General features: G+C 36.6%; 2 protein-coding genes across 2 annotated transcripts in view; both read right to left on the bottom strand.

The window, feature by feature from the left end:
- mgat4a (alpha-1,3-mannosyl-glycoprotein 4-beta-N-acetylglucosaminyltransferase A) overlaps nt 1-18,346 on the bottom strand; it is a 57,203-nt gene extending 38,857 nt beyond the window's left edge. The window contains exons 1-2 of the mRNA XM_058786665.1: nt 18,155-18,346; nt 17,466-17,790 (exon numbers count right to left, since the gene is read on the bottom strand). Coding sequence (XP_058642648.1) covers nt 17,466-17,559 — 94 coding nt within the window. The 5' untranslated portion in view covers nt 17,560-17,790; nt 18,155-18,346. The remainder of the gene's footprint in view (nt 1-17,465; nt 17,791-18,154) is intronic.
- A 2,228-nt stretch (nt 18,347-20,574) lies between these two features.
- Nucleotides 20,575-23,792, bottom strand: creg2 (cellular repressor of E1A-stimulated genes 2). The gene is made up of 4 exons (XM_058785972.1): nt 23,244-23,792; nt 22,234-22,403; nt 21,976-22,089; nt 20,575-21,452 (listed from the first exon to the last, which is right to left on the bottom strand). Exons 1-4 carry the CDS (start codon nt 23,649-23,651, stop codon nt 21,311-21,313), a joined length of 834 nt encoding a protein of 277 aa, XP_058641955.1. The 5' UTR covers nt 23,652-23,792; the 3' UTR covers nt 20,575-21,310.
- Nucleotides 23,793-24,235: the final 443 nt, after the last annotated feature.

Raw genomic sequence — 24,235 nt, forward strand, 5'->3', positions numbered from 1 at the left:
GCTTCTTTTTATAAATGGATTTAAATGGGGCTCTCCTTAACTGTAGGCTCTTTTGGACTCTTAACATACTTTTTACACTCTTACTAATTAATTAACTAGAAATGTGTGTACTAAAACTGTCCAGCAATGTAAGAAAATCAAAAGAAAACTTTCTCAAATGTCATGAATTTCAACGTCTCAAATTTGAAACATATTTGCAAATAATATTCAAGAACTTTCGTCTCGCTATAAGGCTAGTTTCATAGCTGCATATGCTTATTTGTATGTCGCTTTGGATGAAAATGTCTGCTAAATGAATGAACATAAAATTTTATTTTAAAACAATATTTTTTTTTTAAACATTCCGTTTTGCAAAACTAGAAAAAAAATTACAGCTTGACTGGAAAATGATGCACCACACAAATATTTTGTTCATAGATTATATCTTTTTTGTTTGTTTGCACATTACACTGCCAATTAAAAGTTTACACTTAATTACACTTATTCACCAAGGATGCAGTCACTTTATTAAAAAGTGACAGTAAAAACATTTATGATGTTACAAAAAGATTCTACTTCTTTTGAGGCAGTTTTGCGGTTCAGATGCAGTTTACACACAAAACTGCAGAAATATAGCAGTTGCTAAACCAGTTTAGATCTGATTAATGCACGCATGCTGTAATACCCCATCAAAATACAACCATCTAAAGCCACATGGGATCACAACAGCTCACTGTGCTCAACACTATATTACTGATCACGCTGAACTGTTACTGAACTCCTCTGTGGTTTGGGCAGGCAATCAGCCAGTGCTATAGGGAAACTCTCATATTCCCGAAGATAATGACTTTAGTATGTTGGAGAGTAAAGGCACTCCATCCAACAATAACAAGAGCATCACATTACACGTTTGTTAGCAGATCAGCAGATTTTCTTAATACATCTGACACCATCGGCAAACAAAAATGTAAATGTTAGGCCTGTGTGACTAAAGAAAACAACACTGCCCTGAGTGTGTTCAAGCTTCCAAGTTGTAATCCGAATTAAGAAGGCACACTTTAAAGAGCTGCAGGCCTATTATATGTTAGTCTGTCTCAGACACACACACACACACAAATATACGTTAAATAAGATGCAGCACAGTGCTGCAGCCCCAGGTAGAGAGCTTGTTGAGGGCTGAGTGATGTACAAGAGAGAATGGATGTGTACACATGCAGCTGTTACCATCCTTAAGGGCTTTACACAGCACACAGGACGAGAAAGGTGTTTGGGTTCAAACAAGAACAAATACTGAACAGCTCGGTACTCATTTTAAAACATCTACGCACACTGGGATACATTAGACAGAAGAAATTAATACTTTCATTCAGCAATTAAACTGATCAAGTCATTCATAATGTTACAAAAGATTTCCATTTCACATGAATGCTCTTCCTTTGAACCTTGTTTAATCCTTCATTAATCAATCATTAATAATTAAGAATCGTGAGAATTTTTTTTTTACATCGAAAACAATAAGAAATGTTTTTGAGCAGCAAAAAGACGTATTAGAATATTTCAGAAGGATCATATTAATTATTTTAAATTGTAATATTTCACAATATTACTGTTTTTTGATCAAATATATGCAGCCTTGGTGAGCATTGGGCAGAATGTCTTTCAATAAAAAAATAAATAATAATAAAAATTAAAAAATCACTACAAATCTAACTCCTGAATAGTCTCACTTTCTCAACCCAAAGCTCACTTCTCAGTACACTCAGACCATTCATGCCGAAAAAACAGCTCCTTTTGGAAATTTTCATGATACTGACGTCAGAACCTGAGCACTTCACTTCCTGTGTTTACATATCAACGCCTCTGCAGTATTTAGCAACTTCACCATCCTGAAGAACCACAGTTACACAAGAAGCTAGCCAACTCAATTTAAAGTAGTCTTACAGTGTAATAATGTGAATAAATTGTATAAATGATGGACTAGGCTGAGCTACAAATCACATTACAAATCTGTTAGTCAGACTTCACAAAAACCGACTGGCATGATTTCAGGCTTTAACATTACAAATTATTGTATTAGTCTGCCAAAATATTGGCCTCATACATATGATATTTTGGTCATTCTGATGTAATTAAGATAAAACTGCTTTTTTCCAATTTTTTATTAACAGAAGCTGGGACAATAAATATATATATAATTTAATTAACCTGATTTCATGTAACTTCCAGAATTTTATATTCTTCAATAAAAACTGCACTGCACTGCAACATCATGCCAGCACCAGATTATACCTAATTTTGCAAGAATCTACCAACCAGCCATGAAGGACAGTCAGCCTTTAAATCACCATTTACCCTAGTGTCTGTCTCAAACACAGAAAGTCCATTCAATATCCTGACAGACTGCAGCCACTTTAAATGGATTAGCACATAAACTGTTGCACATCCCAGTAATCTTGTTATCTTTTCCCCTGCCCCTCCATTCCCGCCTCTCAGGCCTCTACCCAGATGTTCATATAGAAAGTGCATGTGATGGATGAGCCAAAGTGTGTGTGCACATTCTCTGAATTTCGGTGATTGTGTTTCAAGGCACGTCGAACCTGTCTGTGTATAATACAGAAATACACAAAAGTCCCAACCTAGTTTTAAAATCCATTTGGTGTTGGATTAAGCTTATTTTACTAAAAGCTGTTGATTTACATAGTGAGGACAAAAAATGGACACACTGTCCGATCATGCTGTCAACAGCATGTTAATGAACCGCTCTAAGGAAAATAACCTTAATCCTGAACCAGATGGGTTTTAAAATGGGGATATTCCTCCTGTATTTTATTACACTTAAACATTTCACTTTGATGTGTGTTGATGCACAATATCTTATATCAACAAAATGCAGACACGTGCTCTGGTTCATCCAGATACACATCTGGAGGCATCATAGTGATCACTGTATTTGACAACAGAAAACAGCATCAGCAACCCATTAAACTTATGAAATGTGAAAGATAATATTTAGGTGAAGATTATGTAGGGTAAGAGCTGATTTTATCCATCGGGATTTGACTGGCGTCTAAAGAGGTGAAATACTGTATGTTATGCAATGAAATAAGAAATATTGCAGTCATCTGTACATTAACCATAAAATAAACCCTGTGTTCCCTACAAGGAATGGCTGACTGTACATTAGCCCACGTATTACAATGCTAATTAAATATACAAGAATAAAGGCCTTTGAGTCCGAAATTTTCGCAGTGTGTAAACGTGATTGACAACATGAGGTCGTATTTATTTTTTAACATGCGAAAATTTCAAATGAAGATTTCGGACTAAGTGTGCAATGACCTTAAGAGTGTAGAATGATATAATAGACAATAAACCATCACAGTTAATTACGAAAAATACAGTTATTATAGGAAAAAATTTTTTTTTTTTAGAAAAAATTACTTGACTGATAAATGCCGTGATTGACCAATCAGAATGAAGTATTTGATTGTTGATTAAAAGGTGCACTCACATTAGTGAAAATTCAGTGAAATATCACAGGCAAAAAAACAAAAAAAAATAAGTCCACTGTCCACGACTGCATGAAGCAACACTCAAACAGAAGTCACTTTCAAACCAAGCACTTTGTTGGTCGACACTGCAAATTCACGTGACCATCTTGACCACGAGCAACGTCTGCATGAGGAACTTTTTGCCCAGTCATGCAACATTCGGATTGTGTAGCTTCCTATTGAAATGACTAGAATTCACTTATTAAACTTCGAACCTTAGAAGTGCTTTTTCCCAGCTGTGGGGCCTTGGTTATAAAAAGAGTTGTTTCTGAGACAGAAAAAGCATAACATTTTTAGAGAAGCTTATGAAAAACTTTTTCACATTAATTTAAAAAGTCAAATTTTTCCTACAGTTTTTAAAAATGACCACAGCATCCAGTAACATTTTTGCATGGGTATCAATTTTATGTGCTGTAAATTTGTTATTGTAGGCAGAGCTTCTGGTTTTAGGTGAGGACAGTATAGTGATGATGACCATGTGACCTTTTCTTTATTCTTCTGCAGCTGTTAAAGCTCTTCCCCGACCCCTCTCAAACTCAAACGCACTTCAGGAGCGCTGCTCCAGCCTTTCACTCTCGCCCCTCAGGGATTACTCAGGGTGAGCACTGAAATTTGTCATGAGAAAGAAAGAAAAAAAGAGAGTCACTCACAGAGGACATCAGTGGAAAAATGTAACCTGTGGAACAGCGCAGAGAACAGAGAGCCTTCAGAGGGACAGGCTTTGTTCTGTCGTGTGATGGAGAAACGCACTACAAAGAACAAAAGATGAAAGTCCATAGGCAACCACATCAGCAAGAAAAAAACAAAGCTGCTTAAGCCCCCGAAACAAGGTGAAGTCAAGAAGACTTTCAAACGGCATCATGAAATATGAATCAAAGTGCCGAAATGCAGTTCAGTTCCATCATGGGAATATAAGTTGATGTTCTCAAGGGGCCAGCAAGTCCAGAAAGTCTCTCAGCTCTCAAGTGGAAGGCTTTTGGGTGGAACTCCTGGAAAGTCAACATGAAACGGTGTTTGCTACAATTTTACTTCTATAATCTGAAATGATTTATCTGGTGAACTACAGCAAATCTACAGAGGGATGAGTGTTTAACCAATAACAATAACAGCACCCTTCAAGTGGTCACCTGCATGCAAACATGAAATATCTACCATACAGCAGTAATCCTTTACAGGTTTTTGCATTCCACTCTGCTGCTTTTCCATTGCTTTGTCTATGTAAAAATGCGTTTGATGGATGCGTTTGTCCATTGCGCTCGCATCTTGCATAGTGTCACACATGAAACGCAGTGCTCGAGTTAAAAAAGTTGAAATAGAGTCTCAACTTTGGGTTTTATCCCATTCCACTGCCTGCATCTTGTGTTTTTCAATGTGAAAACGCATTCTGTGTGAAAAGTTCATCAAGAATTAGCCGGATCATGTAAAATGGGCCAGACCGCATGACAGTTTGCAATGTAAAACTAATGCAAAAATAGCCATTTAACCAATATTCAGCATTATACAAATGTCTGTGTGACCCAGGTGATGTCAGCTGAAATAGAAAGTCATTACATTTTAAACAAACATTACCAAAGATTTTTCTTTAGAGCAACATGCACCAATGAATCATTCACAATTAGACCAGAAGTGTGCATTAAGAAATTAAAAACGGTCAAATTTGATTGCATGTTGCACCAGACATCAGCCTAACCCCACAGGAAACAGATGAGCTCTAAAAACTGAAGAGTTTATCATTTTTAAACAGGATGTCTGTAGTTGCTTTAAAAAAATTGTGAAAGTTAATTTCCAGTCTAATGAACACTGAATATTAGAGGAACAGGAAGTTTAAAAAAAAAACCCAACAACAACAACAACAACAACAACAACAACTCGCAGAATACACAAACACTTTTGTAAATCACTGGGACCAGAGTCCACAGGAGCACAAAAGTTATCAGGGTGGGGGTGGGGTGTGGGTGTTTCAGCGTCTTTAGAGGACAAAGTCACATGCTTTTAAACACATGGTTCCAACAAGGACAGAGTGCAGAGGTCAAAACCCAAAGGGATATGGAAAGTTCACAACATGTTCCTTCCAGGGTTCATACAGAAATTGCAAAATGAAATTCCAGGACTTTCAAGGACTTTAAAAGCACAATTTTTTTGGTTTTCAAGGACTAAAATCAGAGATCTCACTTATCAAACAACACAGTTATTATCTTTCAAATTATAACACAAACTAATAAAACAATGGTACAAATAAAGTGCAGCTCAAGCGAAGCATGCAATGACTATGGCCACTTTAACATTTAAAATGATACTATGGCAAAGTTACACTTTCCTTTTATTTTATCAATACATGATTGACCTGAAGAATAAAAGCTATATCATACACTTGGAAAATTATGAGCTATATCATGCTTGTAGACGCTAGGGGTGTGGCAATAAACTTAGCTCATGAGATGAGACAAAATACAGAGACTTTGTTCACTAGAACGAGAGAAGAAATTTTCAATTGCAAAACATTTGTCTTTTAAATCACAAAACAATGCAGTTGTATTTTGAAATGTTTTAACTAATCTAGGCCATGACTAACAATTATTTTGGTAATCAAGTAATCTACTGATTATTTTGACAATTGAGTAATCTGATCATTTTTAGTAATAAAAATAAACCTAAGTGAAAAACAGGCTTTAATATGACTATATTTGTATATAAACTAACAATGAGGCAATCATAATTGGTTCAAATAAAGTATCAAAACCAAATACTTACATGGTTTTATTGAACAACACTGTTAAAATACATAATGTAATATACCTATATATAATATGAATATAAACAACTTAATGCTGCAGTCCATAACTTTTTTGGGTTAAAAATGGTCCGAAATCAATATGTGAGTAAGTACATAACCAGCCAGTGTTCAAAACTATCACCTTACTTTAGCCCGATTCACAAACGTTAGCTTATAATATTGTTTTCTAATTTAAGTTGTACGGGCAGGTTTTCGTGGGAAATTCGAGCATGGCACTGCGTCATTACGTCACATCTGTAAACAAAGAAGTTGTCCCGGCTACTAGGCTATCGCATGTGAGGATCCTGCAGGTGACAGATCGCCTTTTCTCACAGCAGCTAGAATAATTAAAAGTATCGTTTTGATGGCAGATTGTAATCCAGAAATGATTGTGTTTATGAACCACATGTGAATGAAATGAAATTATATTCCAGTTTTAAATTTGCTTCTGATTACAGATAGCCTGGGATTACACAAGATTTGTATTTTAAAGAAAACCAGTTCGAAGGGAGCTCAGTTTGCTTTTTGGGTTAAAAGAATTTCTTAATATGAAATTCGAATGGTATGACAATTAGATATTAGACTGTACAGAAATTGAAATCTACACACTAATACACTCTATACTCATTGTCACGCAATGCTAATGTTGTTAACATAAATAATTTGAGAATAAAAAGTATAACAATAATAATAATTTGCACGGTTAGATGTGATATGAGCTAACTGATCTTTAGATTAAATCACCATTGGAAGCGTGATTTATTGTAATGCTTTTTTCCTCAGTTGGTCAGAACAAATGTGCCAGACTTGTTACTTATTCAGATGACAATCTCCGGTGAAAAGTCTTATTTGGGTCATATATTCCAAGACGTAGAATCTGTGATTGCGAAGTACAGTATCCAGACCGGTGCGGTGACTGACAGACTGACACACATACTCCTCAAAACATTAGATTCATCCCCACTGGAGCCGTGCCAGAGCACAACCCCACACACGAAGATAATTCCGCACAGAGCTGCAATTCCAGGTTTTCAAACAGAGATGGCGACAAAGAGGCAAAACATACGGACTACAGCTTTAAAGGGGTCTTATGACGTTGCTAAAAAGAATATTATTTTGTGTATTTTGTATAATGCAAAGTGTTTATGCGGTTTAAGGTTCAAAAAACATTTTCCACATACTGTACATTATTGTTGCTCATCTATGCCCCGCCTTTCTGAGACGCGCCGATTTTTTACAAAGCTCATCGTTCTGAGAAGCGAGGTGTGCTCTGATTGGCCAGCTATCCAGTGCGCTGTGATTGACCGAATACCTCAAGCGTGTGATGGAAATGTTACGCCCCTTAACGTATTGTGATGTTGTGTCCCGACACGACGACACAAAAACAATGAAACCCATTACAAACGAGGCATTTGTTGCATCCAGTGGGGACATAATTACGGATTATAATTACTTATACTGTCTTTTTACATGTCACGTTGCATCGCGCCACGTAAACATTACCACGTCTGCATTTGTGATCGAAGAAACGCCAAACAACAAGCAGTACTCTACACAGCTCAAAACTCTCGTTTGAATAGTCAGTGGCAAATTCTTTAAATATGAAAACATACTTACAGGCTGAGAGTCAGAAGCTCCAGACTTGCAAAAGTTGGAATTGCCCCACTTTATAGAAACAGTCATTGAGCATAGCTGGCAGGCTACTCCCAGGTTCAGGAAAATAGTCCTCCATAAAACGCGCTGCACAGACTCAAATATTTGGGTTGAACTTAGGGCTGGACGATATGGCCAAAATTGATATCACGATATATTTCTTAATTTCGGTCGATACGATATAATTCCGATATCAATATGAACACTATTAAAAAAAGCCTCATTAAAACTGCCAGGAATGCCCACAACAGATGTCTGTACCAACGAACTAATGAAAAATTAATTTGCCAAGTCTATGAACTCCTCCTATAAAACTATATAATATTTTAGGGGGACTGCACAAATAAATTAATGTTCACCTTTTATTTATATTTAGCCTTCATACAAACATGAATTGTGAAATCACTGTCAAATAAACATCTCAGACTCACCTTATTAATATCTTTAACTTCAAACTATAGGCTAACATACACTACCAGTCAAAGGCTTTTGAACAGTACGCTTTTAGTTTTTTAAAGAATTCTCTTCTGCTCACCAAGCCTGCATTTATTTGATCCAAAATACAGCAAAAACAGTAACATTTTGAAATTTTTACCATTTAAAATAACTGTTTTCTATTTGAAAATATTTTAAAATGCAAGTTATTCCTGTGATTTCAAAACTGAATTTTTAGCATCATTTCTCCAGTCACATGATCCTTCAGAAATCATTCTAATATTCTGATTTGCTGCTCAGAAAACATTTATTATGTTGAAAACAGCGGAGTAGAATCGGATTCTCTGCCAGTAGGAGGTGCTGTGAGAGCGGTAGAACTAGCGGTTTCCCCGGTAACGGCTGTAATCTAAGCATCTCCGCTCGTGAACTCTACTTTATCAGATAAAATTAAAATGCCATCAAAACTATTCTGAAGACAGTATGTTCCCTTAAGAGATACATTCACATAAATCACCCGCTTTTTGAAACGTGCAGTGCTCATGTTTATTCAACAAAGTCAAACGCCACAAATAAATCAGTGTATGGGAAACACTGGTAATGTATATCGAAATATCGGAAATGTGTTTAAAAATCATATCACCGTTATTGAAAAAATTATATCGCGATACATATTGATATTGAATTATTGTCCAGCCCTAGTTGAACTGTTCTGGAACAGTGTTGTAAATACAACTTGACCACTGATTTCTAGTTGTGTCCTCTTTTGTAAGCCCAAACAAAGTAGTTTCGCTTTTACAATGAAACACAGCGTCTCCACAACATGGCGCCGGCGGCAGCAACAACAACACTACAGCGAGAATAAAAGTCCTGCCCTCTTTCTTTGCGTATACATTTGGACGGTGTTTTGCAAATCTCCCCACACCGTGACGTAGACGTGGGGGTGTGTTTGAATGAGCCGTTTTAGGAGGGCGTGGTCGAGTCTTAACTTTTATAAAGCATATCTCTTTGGTTTTGAGACTTTAGTCTTTGCAACTTCAGGGATCTTATCTATGCACAAACAGCTTGTAAGAGTCCAAAGAGAAAGGAATACTTAAAATCGCATCATATGACCCCTTTAAGTACACTATGTATTATAACAAATACCTGCAGAGGGCGCTTCATTTTCTAGCGTGATTCAACAAATCCATTTAACAAGCAAACTCAGAGCGACTTTTATTTTGAAATCGCGATGTACAGCAAATCGCATGTTTAGAAATATGTTGATGCATTCTCCTGTGTTGGCATAGGTTTGGAAATGATTTACATTACAAATCTACACAGATAACACACACCGTTTTCCCAGATGAACGTTAAGCAACACAAACTCACAGCATATGCAGAGGAAGAGTTTGTGGACCGAGCTGCTGAGATGGAGACGCACTCCGTGCTTGTAAATGATAACAGTGCAACACAAAGCGCGTCAGACTTTATACACGTTCCTAAATGAAACCAAAGCGAACAGCACATGCAATAAAAGACCGAACAATATAATGCAAGCACTATCAAAGGTTTTACCACAAACTGAACTTTATACTGATATTGCGAGACCGCTTTTCACCTGAATATCACGAGATCTCATGTGCTCTTAAAAGCCAGGAGAAATGGTAATTAACACACGTAGCATTGTTAATTTTGCGTGAAAAGATTGTTTTTAATCGAACACTAATTTCATATATACTGCCTTTTAAAATTTCAAGTACTTTTCAAGTGCCTTTTCATAAATATGGCTGTTTTCAAGGGTTTTCCAGGACTTCAATTTCAAAAAGTCAAATTCAAGTACTTCAAGCACCTTGTACGAACCCTGTTCTTCTGTCCCACACACAATAAATAAGAAACAGGGCAAGAGTTGCTGTTGATTGCCTCACCCATGGAAATGAACCCACCCTCTTTATCTCTACAGCTCACTTACTGTAACTTCAACCTTTATAACCTTCAGAAATCTCTTCCCAACAGTACAGTATGACTGCACAGACTACTACTACTACTACTACATGGCCTTTTACCCTTCAGACTTCAACATCCCTTGTCATAAGGGAATTTATACAAACATTTATTTGAATATATATTAAGCTATTAATAAATTTAACAAATATGATCAAAATCTACATAAACATGTTTTATTATTATTTTAAATATCAAGATTATATCACTTTTTAAATCACAAAAAATTTACCCACTGACAAAGTTGTCAGGACATTTTGGGATTCAAAAAAGTTCTAAGCAGAAGCAACAATCTCAAATGGCCAAATATTAACCATTAAATCAGCCAGAGTGACACTTATTACTACATCACACACACCATATGAACAAACCATGGTATTACTGTGATACCGTGTCCAAAAACATAATACCTATTTATACATACAATATATATTTTTTGCATATTTTTTTTTTTATTCCATTCCAATTATTCACACACACAAAAATCAGGGCTATTGATAAAGCGCTCTGATCATTCACTTTAAAGTTTGTTACTTGATCCTCAGTCCAGCCATGAAACCACATGGAAAGTGAAATCTCCAAATCAATCCACTTCACATCATGTTTGAATTCATCACCACTGGGCTTGTTTAAATGACTGAATCTGAACAGAAAATAGACTATGAATGAGGGAATAAGGAATGCAGACCGAGGAAATGTTCCAAGCCATTGTGTGACAGTCACTATGTTGGTCATATGACATGTGGGTGAATTGTTTTGGGAGAGAGAAAGGGCCATGAGCAAGAACAAAGGGAAAGGTAGGGGTTTGGAATGGCTGGGATACAAATGTAGTTCTCAGACCCTACAAACAATGAATGAGTCACTCTAGCTTTCCCCTCTCTGCCAGTTAGCGTATATGCCGGGAAAGAAAGAAGCTGCATTCATTAATTGCAGGGTGTACAGAATGATGAAAATCCTCTATTCTTTTACAAGCAAGCACCTAAATACTATTCTGCTTATTCCACAGAAGGTATATGCAAACGCTTATAAAAAAAAAAAAGCAACATCATGTAGAAAAATCTGTAAAGTGTATAACAAAAAATAAATAAATCAGAAGATAACAATTTGATATTCTTTTTCCATGTACTGCCCTGTAATAGTGTATTCATCAATTAAATGTTCCTCTCCTTTGAGAAACCTAAGAGAGAGCCAAAAAGGATCTTTTATGTAAATTCAGTATTCTGTCTTGTGGAAAGCATGTAAATGTTGTGTCAAATAGCTTCATCAGAACAGTAAAAAGGTTGATCCAGGTTAACACAAAAGACACATCTCACAGATTTTGCAATAGGCATGAACAGAATTTTGAATTTATATAAACAAAACTGGCCATAACATAAGCAGATCAATGATGAAATATGATGAGAGAATAGAAGATTAAAACACACACACACGCACACCAATGCAGTATCCATATGGAAAACATCCAGCCAGGCCCAGTGCACATATGCAAACATCTAAAAAAAAAAATGACAGAACTGTTATTATGCTGTCTATAGTATTTTTGTTAAAGTCAGCACGGCAGTTCAATATTATTGCATGTTGACAAAGCCAATTTTTGTCAGTCATATTTTTTACAGTGTTTGGTCACCACTCAATGACCAAAGTAAAAACTAGGTCCTGATTCTCATCCAGCTGTGACAGCAGCCTGGGAAACACTCTTCAATCCACATTCTAAACTGATTCACTATGCCAAACTAACCACCCTATCGTCATGCAGATGAGCCATCTGTCTCATTTCTTTGCACAGTGTCTTTTCGCTCTCTGTCCAGCCCTCATTCTTCAGACCTCTTCCTGTCACTGTGTCCCTCAGATCCGGCCCCGATGAGACACACAAGCTGTCAAGCGCTCCTGGTTCTGCTTACAGCGCTTTCTGGCTCTATTTTGTTCCCATTTTGATGTTGGGACTTTGAGAGCTAATGCCTGGCTCCATTAGCCATGCACTTTGATTGGATTAAGCATCTCTGTGAACCGTCAGTATAATATGGGAGACAACTATACCGAAAGTAGAACACGGATGAGAATCATGAGGAACCACCTGCAAGGCTGCATTTATTTGATGAAAAATATAGTAAAACAGTAATATTGCTACAATTTAAAGTAATAATATATATCTTAATACATTTTAAATTGTAACTTATACTGTGAAGGCACATTGAATTTTCAGCATCATTACTCCAGTCTTCAGAAATCATTCTAATATGCTCATTTGATGCTCAAGAAACATTTATTATCAATAATGAAAGCAGTTGTGCTGCTTTATATTTTTTTTGTGGAAACCATGATGCATTTTTTTTTAGATTCTAACTAATAAAATGTTTAAAGAAACAGCATTTATTTGATTTTTTTTGTGTGTGTGTACTGTGTATCTTTATTATGTATATATAAAGACACATACATGTATATATTTATATTCATAAATTATATCATATATAAATATATACAAATATAACATTTTTCTTAAATATATACATGCATGTGTGTGTATTTATATATACACATAATAAAAATACACAGTACACACTTTTATTTTGGATGCGATTAATCGTTTGACAGCACTAATACAAAGAGAACAAATCCCATATAAAAGGTTAAGATATTTTTGCTCATGTGTACAGAAATGTATGAACAACAATAAAAGTTAGTATTGGCTTTAAACAGCTAAATAAAAGGTAACAAATCTTTTTGGTAGATTGACCATTCCAGAAGTATTTTAATAAAATGTTCTAATAATGAAACAAAACAAAACTGTTCCAGTATTTTCTGGTTCTCGATTCCCAACCCTACAGAGAAATAATGTACCACATTTTTTTCAAACTCCATACCACCTGACATAAGAGTGTGAGAGAAAGAGAGCGAGGTGACACAGGGAGGCCAATAACACCTGCCAGGAATGACAGCACAGGAATTCAAGTGACAGCTCTTGAGAACAGCCGCCATTGGCACTGGAGACATGAGCGCGTGAGGTGGTGAAACTGAAAAATGTCAAGGGCTGGAAACGTACAAGGACTTAGCGACAATGAATGCATTCTCCAGCCTAATATGGAGGAAGAATGGTGGGGATGCCACAGTGATAAGAGTGTAATGGTGACTCAATGAGGACTTGTCTGGAACGCTGACAGCAGAATGATCCTGGAGGCAAAATAGGGAATTGTGCATCACTCAGCACGAGATGATAGTTATTAATGAGAGCATCATCACGTCAGAGAGATCCAGTTCTTTGCATGGTGAAACTCTCGCTCTCAAAGTTCATTTGCTTTCCATTATGAATCTCTGTGTTTCTCTCTCAGCAGTGTGCTTAACACAACCCCCTCGCTCTCCTGCTCTCCTCTTGACAGTGCACGCGTGGGCTCCTCCCGAAGAAAAACAATCCAGCCCCAACAAAAGCACAAGCAGCAAGTACTGTATATGTGATGAGCGCTGAGTCTCTCTTCTCCGTGAGCTTCATTAGAAAACTGCGGCCTTCCTCACGGCTTCTCCTAGGCTAATCACGCCTTCCCGGCCTGCTATTTTTGGCCCATTGTGCTTTGCACACACCCTGAGGATGCAAAGCCTCTGTGGGCTCAGCGGAGCAGAAGAAAAGAAAATAGGAGGAATAAGGCAGCGGTGCCATTCATTTTAACCTCTGGTACTATAACAGGAGAGCAGCGGAATGATGTAAGGTGCCATCCAATTCCTCGTTTGATTTAGCAGTCACTTTTATCCATAGCAACTTTTAGCAGCCATATTAAAGTGACCCCTGGAACAGCCTAGGGTTAAGTGCCTCGATCAAGGGCATAACACAGATCAGCCCTATGAGCTCTAAATATATAACCTTTCAGTTAAGATGCCAAATCTTTAACCATGCCATAGTGACTGGTAAATACTGCGTATCAATATAAAAATACAGTACAATTTTGAAATATTATTAAAGAACTGTTTCTCTTTCAATATATATTAAAATGTCATTTATTCTTGTGATGGCAAAGCTGAATTTTCAGCATCATTACTCAGTCATTCTAATATGATGATTTGCTGCTCAAGAAATATTTTTTTATATCAATGTTGAAAACAGTTGTGCTGCTTAATATCTTCTGTGAAAACCATTATAACATTATATAGTGTCTTTACTGTCACTTTGATCGATTTAATGAATCCTTGCTAAATAAAAACATCTTTCAATATTTTTTACTGAGCACCTATTTTAGAACGGCAGATTGCAGAGTACATTGTTTTACTATATTATATAATAATTACCAAAATACTGTAAAATGATGCAAGTTGTTGCTGCTGTGGTATTGTTATTGATAACAGAGCAATAACTGTAAAGTTGACTAAAGGACTAACAAATATTAACATGTGACTTTAACATCATGATGCATCAGAATATCATAACTGAATATTGATTGAATCTTCAGTAGGTGCCTCATAGAAGTGGTTTTGACCATGCTAAGAAATGCTGCGAGTTTGTACTTATGATTACACAAAAATTAATTAAAGAATTTCTAATGAAATGGATATTTTATATAAAGTGGAATTATTTTATATTGATAGGACTCAGCACAGCCATATTTAACTTTCAGGTAACATTCGCTGTACACATGTACAAATCAATTACTGAGACAATGCATGCTCAGCTAGGCCACAAACACCACAAACAGCCACAAAAAACCTCAGATCTGCTGAACTTCTAAAGTTCAAGGTTCAGCCTGAACTTTAGAAGGCAATAACGAAGCAATCAGGCTGAACTGAAAACATTGTATATTTGTTTCCCTATACAAACACCACTCAATATCATGCAGATCAGGCCTGACAGAGAAAAGGCAAAAGAGCAGCAAGTCAGTGCAAGAATTATTCAGACCTGAGTGGCATCAGACTATGAAATAATGAGTCACTATAAGCCCTCGATGACCAGGCTTCCGAGGTGTGTACATATGTGGGAGGGTTTCATGTCAATGAATACAGTGACCTTTCTCTCAAAGATTTTCCCAGCTGACTCTGATATTCAACTGCTAAAGTTGCACATCACATTTTTTAGGATTTAGCTTATATTTCTGAGATCCATCCAATGAGCTGACACACAAGTGTCTGTTTGTACCTTTACGCTATAAACAGAATTTTCAACAAATTAACCTTAACAAGATCTGGGGTTAACAGCTTCTCAACGACAGGTTGAATATGATGTTATAAAACAGGTTTTTGGGGGGTAAAGTAACAGTAAAGTTACTGTACTTTTACTTGTACAGTAAAAGTCTGTATAATGTAAATGTGTGGAAAATAGAGACTTTTGAAATTCTTAAGAGAATGAAATTCACCAATGGCAAAAACAGATTTTGCAAAACAAATCTTACACTCCAAACCTAACTTGCATGAAAATGGAATAAAATATCTAAAACATCTGACATCTTACAACATCTTACAGCCATTACAAATGTTTTTCCATTTGTTTGCTTTGGGAATGCAAATGAGGGTGGATGCAAATTGGTCAACCTCTAGATTTGGCTAAATCTCAAGGAGAAAACAGAAGCAAGGATCTGAGTTTGGCAAACATCATCAACAAGCATACAGAATTGTACGTTCTGCTTTATACAACTCTAATCAATACACGGATGGATTTAACTAGAAAATGATCAACCATAGAACAATGAGCTGTCACAAAGTGCTCCAGAGTCCATTGATTTCCAACTAGGGTGGTTTGGTATTATCCTAACCTGAAATTACCCACATTAAGACTTCTCCGGATTTCGCTTTACACACTTTATGGACAGAAAACATGAAGTTCCTTTAAGATTAATGTCATCTAGTACAGCCAACTGGATGTGTTCCCACAACCTGTGGTGCCCAATATCAGTTCACTGACCACCGCTTGTGGGGTCTGAATCTGCAACCTTTTGGTCACCAGCCAAGCTATTTAACCATCAAGCACCTTGCAAAATATTACCACAGAATTCAACAGCTTAGGCCAAAATTCAATAGTTACTACAATTAATAGCTTCGATAAAATTTGCACACCCCACCAGTGCCATCAAAAAGTTAAATTTAACAAAAAGAGTGTCTGTTTGAAGGAACCTGCATATTAATAATTAATCCTTATTCTAATTTAGTCAATATTGAGGCATTTCATGGTTATTTACTCTCGGTTAGAGAGTCGGACTCGTAATCCAAAGGTTGCGAGTTCGAGTCTCGGGCCGGCAGGGATTGTAGGTGGGGGGAGTGACTGTCCAGCGCTCTCTCCACTTCAATACCACGACTGAGGTGCCCTTGAGCAAGGCACCGAACCCCCAACTGCTCCCCGGGCGCCGCAGCATAAATGGCTGCCCCGGGTGTGTGTGTGCACGTTGGATGGGTTAAATGCAGAGCACAAATTCCGAGTATGGGTCACCATACTTGGCCGTATGTCACTTCACTTTCACTTTCATTTGACGGTCTTCATGGAGTTTTAGAGAAGAGCATAAAACATTAGGTGAAATGTACCCAAATAATGTATAACTTGCAGACAAAATTACAAAGTGCATGTACATCCGATGGACACTTTACTACCCCGAGGCCAAAGAAAAATGTGAAAGCAAGGAACACATGATGAATGTATTACGTCCGGATTTCATTTATACTATTCGCATGGATACTATATAGAATGCACTTCTTTAACAGTTGAAAAGTAAGTTCTTTATTAAATGCAGTACTTAGTATTTGATTTTGGATGTTGCAAGGGTTTTATTTTACTCAGAGTGGGTTTCTCTCACTAGAGCATGTCAAATTAAAAACACGGAGCTGGAGCGGATTGATTATAGAACAATTTGAGTGAGGAGAAAATCTCTGTACACACTGCTCCAGACCAGATTTTACACTCGGGGATGTTTGTTTGATGAAAGCCAGAGTCTGTCGGTTTCTTATAGAACTAACAAACTAAAAGCCCAAATTTAGTCTTGAAATTAAATTGTTTGATACGAATAACTTGTTCATTAAACTGTAGTATAAAATTTGCACTAACAGTTGTGTTGTACTACTGAATTTAAGAAACAATAGCTTCTTGCTTGTATGATATAGCATGAATGAATTAATCTCAGAGTTGAACTCACCTTTGCCATTTTGCCAAGCCGTGTACCAGGACAGACTGAGAAACGACGTGAAGAAAACAATCGCAGTGGCAACAGTTCCATGTCTGAGCCTCATCTCATTTCAGCGCCTCCCCGTGCAGCTGCCTCTGGTCCTCCTGATCCAGGCGTGCATAAGCGCTTCAGGGGAGCGGACAGGAGGTGACGGGGGCCCGGATCATCTGCTGTCTGCGCCGCGGTCCTCCTCCTCCTCCTCCTTCGCCTCTCGGTCGCTGCTGGAGTCACGAGGCAACCCAGCGGAACTGATGCATTTCCAGAGAAAGATGTGCAATCCTCATGCCTGCCGTTACTGGAAGAGACCATGAACAGATAAAAAAAAAAAAAAAAATTACAGAAAGGCACAGAAACCGATATGAAATCATATTGTTTTGGTTCCGTTTTTTTTTGTGCGGTCTGCATTGACTACAACATAGTTAAGCAGATAGCTGTTTAAATATGTATGCAACCTTATTTCTAAGGAAATGAATCACCAGAAATACTGCAGAGGATAATTAATTTAGGGGGAGGGCTAACTGGGTAAAATAGAACACTGAATTGTTAGAAACAGCCATATAATTCGGGGCTGTGAAATAAACAGAGTTGACTACCTGTCGGAGGACCCCAAAATATATCAGACAGGCATGAGCAACAACCCCAAGTTCAACACTTCTTACCTTTCAGCCTGTTATTGAACAGCGAACCGGCGCAGCTCGATCTCGTAAAAACTATCCAGTCAAAGAAGGAGCAAAAACACGTTTTGTGATGAATGATGATCATTAAAATACCAAATTTGACGGACCGTCCTGCCAGACTCGTCAACGGCGATGTGATCTCTCAATCAAGCTTTGTTGAAGACCACACCTACAGAAAGCTACGATCACTCACCCAGAACTATGATTGGCTGGAGTCATCAGACCCCGCCCACCACTGACGTTGATTGGCTGGAGTCAGCGCGCAGCTCCTGTCTGCCGCCATACGGCGGACTGAACACATTGCACACTCGTTTTTGTAACACCTTTCGCAATTCTGTTTAAATTATTGGGTGTCTTTAAATTCCGGCTGCTCAATGTGCAAGTATTCATCAACAAGCTCTCATTGCATGGAGACTGATATGTACATATTTTTCTATGAAATACTATATTTGGAATCAGTGTTGGGAAGGTTACTTTGTAAATGTAATAGTTAATGTTGCCCTGTCTAAAATTTAATAAGTTTTGTAACTATTTCAATTACTTTACTAAAGTAATGTAACAGAGTACATTTGATTACTTCTCTAAATTTATAACGTTTTCAACTGTTAATCATTTTCAAACATATAAACCAGGCAGGGTTAATTTTACAGTACTCAACATTAGTCCTTCATCACTTGAATTAAGTTTATAATAATTTAATTTTAAAACCATATTTAAAACCATAACAAGAAACAGTTTAGTAGCTATGATACTGTTTTTGAAATCAAATCTTTGCATACAGTAGTTATGACTGGCATCTAAATCCAAAGTCATAAATAAAAAACAAAGCATATGCATAAATCCAAATAGTAAATAAAAGTTATCGAATAAGCATGTGTCCTAAACTCCTCAAACATTGGTGTCTCATATTTTACAGCAGTCGCTGCAATTTATGAAAGGAATCAATTAAATCTGTATGTGAAAAAAATCAGATGTTTTGTAATTATTAACATTTTCATAAGTAACTAATTATTTATTTATTTTTTTTTATCAGTAACTGATTACAATTTCATTTATTTTGTAATTAAGTTACCTAATTTAGTTACTCCCCAACACTGTTTGGAATAAGAGTAGTCAGTCATTAAATGATTTTAAATTCACATTTAAAAGAAAGTACAGAAATATTTTTACCGCTGGGTGAAAGTGGTATAGGCCTAATGATTTATTTCAATTTTTATGTGGTTTATTATTACTAGGAAAGTTACATACACACAAAGAAATTATGTTTCTATATTGCTTTAAACCATACTGTTTGTTTGTTTTTGTATAGATGTAAAAGCAAAAGACTATTAGAACAATATAATATTATATAATGTGAATGTTCATTTCTCTTTAATGCATACTTATGCATAATACAAATAAATAAAAAATAAAAAAATCATTTGCACTGAAAACACAGCTCACTCGAATTTGAACAAAGCCTGGATATAGATTTTTATTTTTATTAAAAAAGGTTTTCCTATCACATCAATGTCTTATTTTTCCCCAGTACAGTAAATATAAAAGCTTTCCATTTTCCTGAGAGTACTTCTACTACTCGTATAATTATTATACTAATTTGGGCCAAAAAAAAAAAGAAGAGAGTCATTTCTATATTTAGATGTATCTAGATGTGCGTGTATGCCATGTATGCTGTCTGAATGCAGGCACCAGAGGGAATGCACATTTACTGAATAATTGATTGGCTTTTCTGACCTTCACTGATAGCTTGTGGGCCTAACCCTTTATTGTATGCAAACATCTGTCATATCTTTTCATCTAATTTCCCCTAATCATGTTATTTGAATGTAGTGCCATTAAAGTGGTATTACTGCGACCCGTACGAATCGCTTTCGTCTTTCCTGGTTTTTGCCTCTCATCTTCATTTGACAGTCATCTGGATTTAAAGTCCACTCTACAGACTGAGCTCTTTCCCCCAATCTATTTTTATTTATATGCTCTTCTCTTCTATTTCAACATTGTTTACAGCCAGCAATTCAGTCAAGCAGTGCTACTTTGTGATGCCTATGTGATTATTTTTACATTGAAAGCTTCCTTTTTTCTCTTGTACATCTCAAAGAAAAGTTTGGATTATAAGAACTCGTACAGCTAAAGATAAAGCTGAAATCATTAAAATGGAGATGATTAATTATAACATGTCCTGCACAGAGCATTTTTCATTTTACTTGAGCCAGATACCACGTTACATAAGGCACTTTTGCTGAAGTCTCTTGGCAATACTATTTTAAGCTTAATTCTGTATTACATAATCATATTACTCCAATCAATCCCTTTTGTAATCTATGTTATTTGTTCTTCATTTACATCAAAAGACTAAAACACCAACCCCAAAACAGCAATGACTACTCTTTCCACACCATATGTATTTTTTATATTTTTATTTTAATTGTGCAGCACATGTATATCATTGTGAAGAGGTAATGCAAGGCACAAACAGATATTTGAGATTTTTCATTAAGGTGTCAATTACATTGTAATTGCGTAAGGTAGTGTAACACATGAGGTCATGTACTGTACCGTAAGTCGCTGTCCTTGAGAAGTATAAATGCAGACCTGAAACTGAACTTGAAAAGCATTAGATGCCATAAACACCAATGAAAAACTCTTTTGCACACACACACACACACACACATTTCAGATGTGAAGTGAAGTCAGTGAAGTGGGTGTCAGAGAAAACAGTCAAGAACTCTGCAACTATTTAGTATATACCTTATCTTTGTGTACTAAAGTATTTAGTACAGAAATGACATTTCTTCATGAAGGTCTGTGGTAGATTTATTTAGTATGAGTGAGTTGTTTATTTATAATGAATGAATAGCTTTCCTTTCAATACAGTGTCTATGAGAAAGATCTCCAACCTTAAGTAACTGTGAAATTGTTTTATAGATAATGTTAGGCTTCCTTGAGCATAATTTATACATTCAATAAATCCTCAGGAATATGTTCAGAGGCACTGAACCGGCATCATGGCCAGAAAAACAACAACAACAAAAAACACTAGTTGAAAGTAGTTGGTAACAAAAACACAACCACCTTCTGTACACAATCAGGTTAATTCTGCTTGTACCATTTTCACTATAGGATGTTGCTCTTTTTTTCTCAGAAAGGTGTCGCTTTGAAATACTCCTCAAGCGGAATGACAGAGACTCCTCCAACCCAGTCCTGCAGCCAAACCTGCTGCAAAACCAGCTTCATGAAAAACCAATTATGTCCAGGGGGCCATTTCTTCATGACAGGATGCCTAAACAAAGCACACACCAAAATTGACAAGAATATTTTTTTGGAATATTGCTTACCCAATACTTTCTCAAAAAGGTACAGAACTGTCATTGGGGTGGTACCTTAATATGCACTAATAATATTAAGTTTTAAAATACTTATAGTTACCTTTATGATACTAATATGTACCTTTCAGGGAAGGATAAGATATAAAATTGTACCTATTAGTTTTTGCACCTTAGGGCCCTGCCACAGAGACAGCTTTGTATCTTTTTCAGAGAGAAAAATCTACTATTTTAAGGCCGAAGCGAGGTTCAGACTAGACTGTTTGGTTATTAGTTGCATCAGATACAAAAAGCAGCATATAAATAGAGAACAGAAAAAAGGAAATTAATTACAATATTAAGCAAACATCGCTAATCATACTTTACCAACAGACACAAACGAACAAAGACATTATGTTCAACATTAAAAGTATGAAGTGTGTTTAGCTGCGGTCACTGAAATGTAAATGCGTGCATAATTTATATAATTTGCATAATTACCTGGAGAACATAGCCTCTTTGGCAAAGTCAAGCTCTTCTGGTCCCACCTCCACCATTTTACCAGTCAAAGTGAGTCTAGCACACCTGGGGTCCTCGGGGTCATAAACCTGCTTCCTGTCACAGGAAAATATAGTCAGAAGACAAAATGCTTTAGATGATCATTATAAAACGATCTCTGTCAAGGATATTTTTTGTTTTGATATGTAAACATGAATTACATGTAAAAAGCTTCTCACTCCAGTTATTTCAGAGACATACCTGCAGAAATCTCCCTCTGCCTCGGAAAACGTTAAGGAGGCAAAAGGAAAGCTGCGAAGATCTGTTACGGTGTTGTCCATCGGTGTCACATAAAAATAGGGAACGCCAGTGCTGTTGTCAGCCGGACCGTCGCTTACAGAGAAAATGTTTCCAAAAGGAAGTCCTTTAATCTAAAAAAATGATGGGGAAAGAAAACAGCCTACATTAAAGACATTTCATACATGCCTGTAATAAAACAAACAAAAAAATGTTTATGTACTTGATTAGTGATAATGATTGGCTGAATGTACTTTATTCCTTAATACACTTAATACAGTGGTTCTTCTCAACCTTTGTCCGCAACAATATTCCAATGACTTCTTGAAATCCTACATGGTTTATTGGATAAGGATGTTTTCAAAGCATTTTATTCTCAATTTCTACCTGCTAAAGTATTTTTAGAGTTTGGCATAACTATAAACATTTTTTTTTACATTTGTTACAAAAAAGCCAATGGTTTAAGATTTAATCATTTACATGACTTTTCCAAAACTATTAAAATTAGGCTACCTATCCAGGTTTTCCAAGACAGCAAGTATAAACTGTACAAACATAATTACTATGTTAACAACTAGTTTGACTAACTAGTAGTTAACCAAGTGGTAATCAATCTTACTTTTAGAATTCAAATTAGACCAATATAAGTTATGTAAATGACTTAAAATTATGACTAGAAAAAAAATAGGTGAGAAATTTAAGACTAGGTTAAGCAGTTTGACTCAAAGAAAAATAGCAGTTGTTGAAGAGGTTAATTAAAATTAATATCTTGATTGATTTGTGTTGCTTATTTTAAATCATTTAAGTCATCTTGAGGTCCTTAAAAGCCTGCTGAGGCCCTCTGGTGGGCCCCTTTGTTGAGAACCACTGACTTAACAGTTTTGTAGATAACTGAAAAAAAATATATAGATCAAAGCTGCAAGTTAACTTTGCAGTAAAGTAGATTAAATTCAGCCTAGGAAATAAAGCACCACCTGCTCCTGTGTGGAGATGGTAGCCAGGTGACCCCAGTCGCTGTAGTGCGCCATGTATCGCGCGACTCTCGCAGTCTCCTCGTGCGGCGGAGGCGCGGCGACGCTAGACGGCACCTTCACCTCCTCCATCCGGTACGAAAACACACGGGACGCCGAGGACACATCCTCGCTTTTCGATATCTGCTCGGGTTTCTTCTCTGAAGCGTCCCGGTACACAGAGGACGGATAGGCTGGTTTCCAGATCCCGATATTATCGACGAGCACAGCGGGCGCCTCGTCGGAGTGCGTGTCCAGCTCTTCCTCCGCCGCATCACCGGCGACAGCCCACGACACCGCGCTCCGGATCGTGTAGCTCTCGCCGACACACAGCAGCGTCGTCAATACAGAGACCAGATGAAGCAGCAGCATAGCGTTCACATTTACTCGCGCTGCGCCCTTTCAAACGGCATGTTTGTTTCGCAACTATAGGTATGTCGTGCGTTACATGATGATAGTGGGCTTGTTGCGTCTGAAACAGCGACACCAGCTGGACCGCCTGAGAACCGCAGCGCGTGACCAACATCTCTGCTGTTTTATTCTTTCCCACTGTACACATCGCTTCCACAAAAACACTAATAGTCGCCTTATGAGGCAAATTTGTCAATGAAATGTACATAAAAATTTAGATAAAGTCAATATTGATAACACAATAAAATAAATACAGGTTAGAATAAAAAAGGGATTTTTTAATTTTATTTTATTGATTGCATTCTGCCAATGGCAAAAAATTACCATGGTAACAAAAATTTGGCAGTTTGTCATACCAAATGTGGTATTTTCATGGTGGGATAATTATTTAATCTGTAATGAAATTAAATAATTATGGTGGTAATTTGGCATGCAATATTTTTTAATAGATAACATTAAAAATAAATAAAAGAAAGGAAAAAAAATAGAATATTTTAATACAAATTTTTAATACAATTGATTGTATTCACTCATGCAAAAATTAC

This window comes from Onychostoma macrolepis, chromosome 09, assembly GCF_012432095.1.
Source record: "Onychostoma macrolepis isolate SWU-2019 chromosome 09, ASM1243209v1, whole genome shotgun sequence".
In the NCBI taxonomy this organism is placed as follows: domain Eukaryota; kingdom Metazoa; phylum Chordata; class Actinopteri; order Cypriniformes; family Cyprinidae; genus Onychostoma; species Onychostoma macrolepis.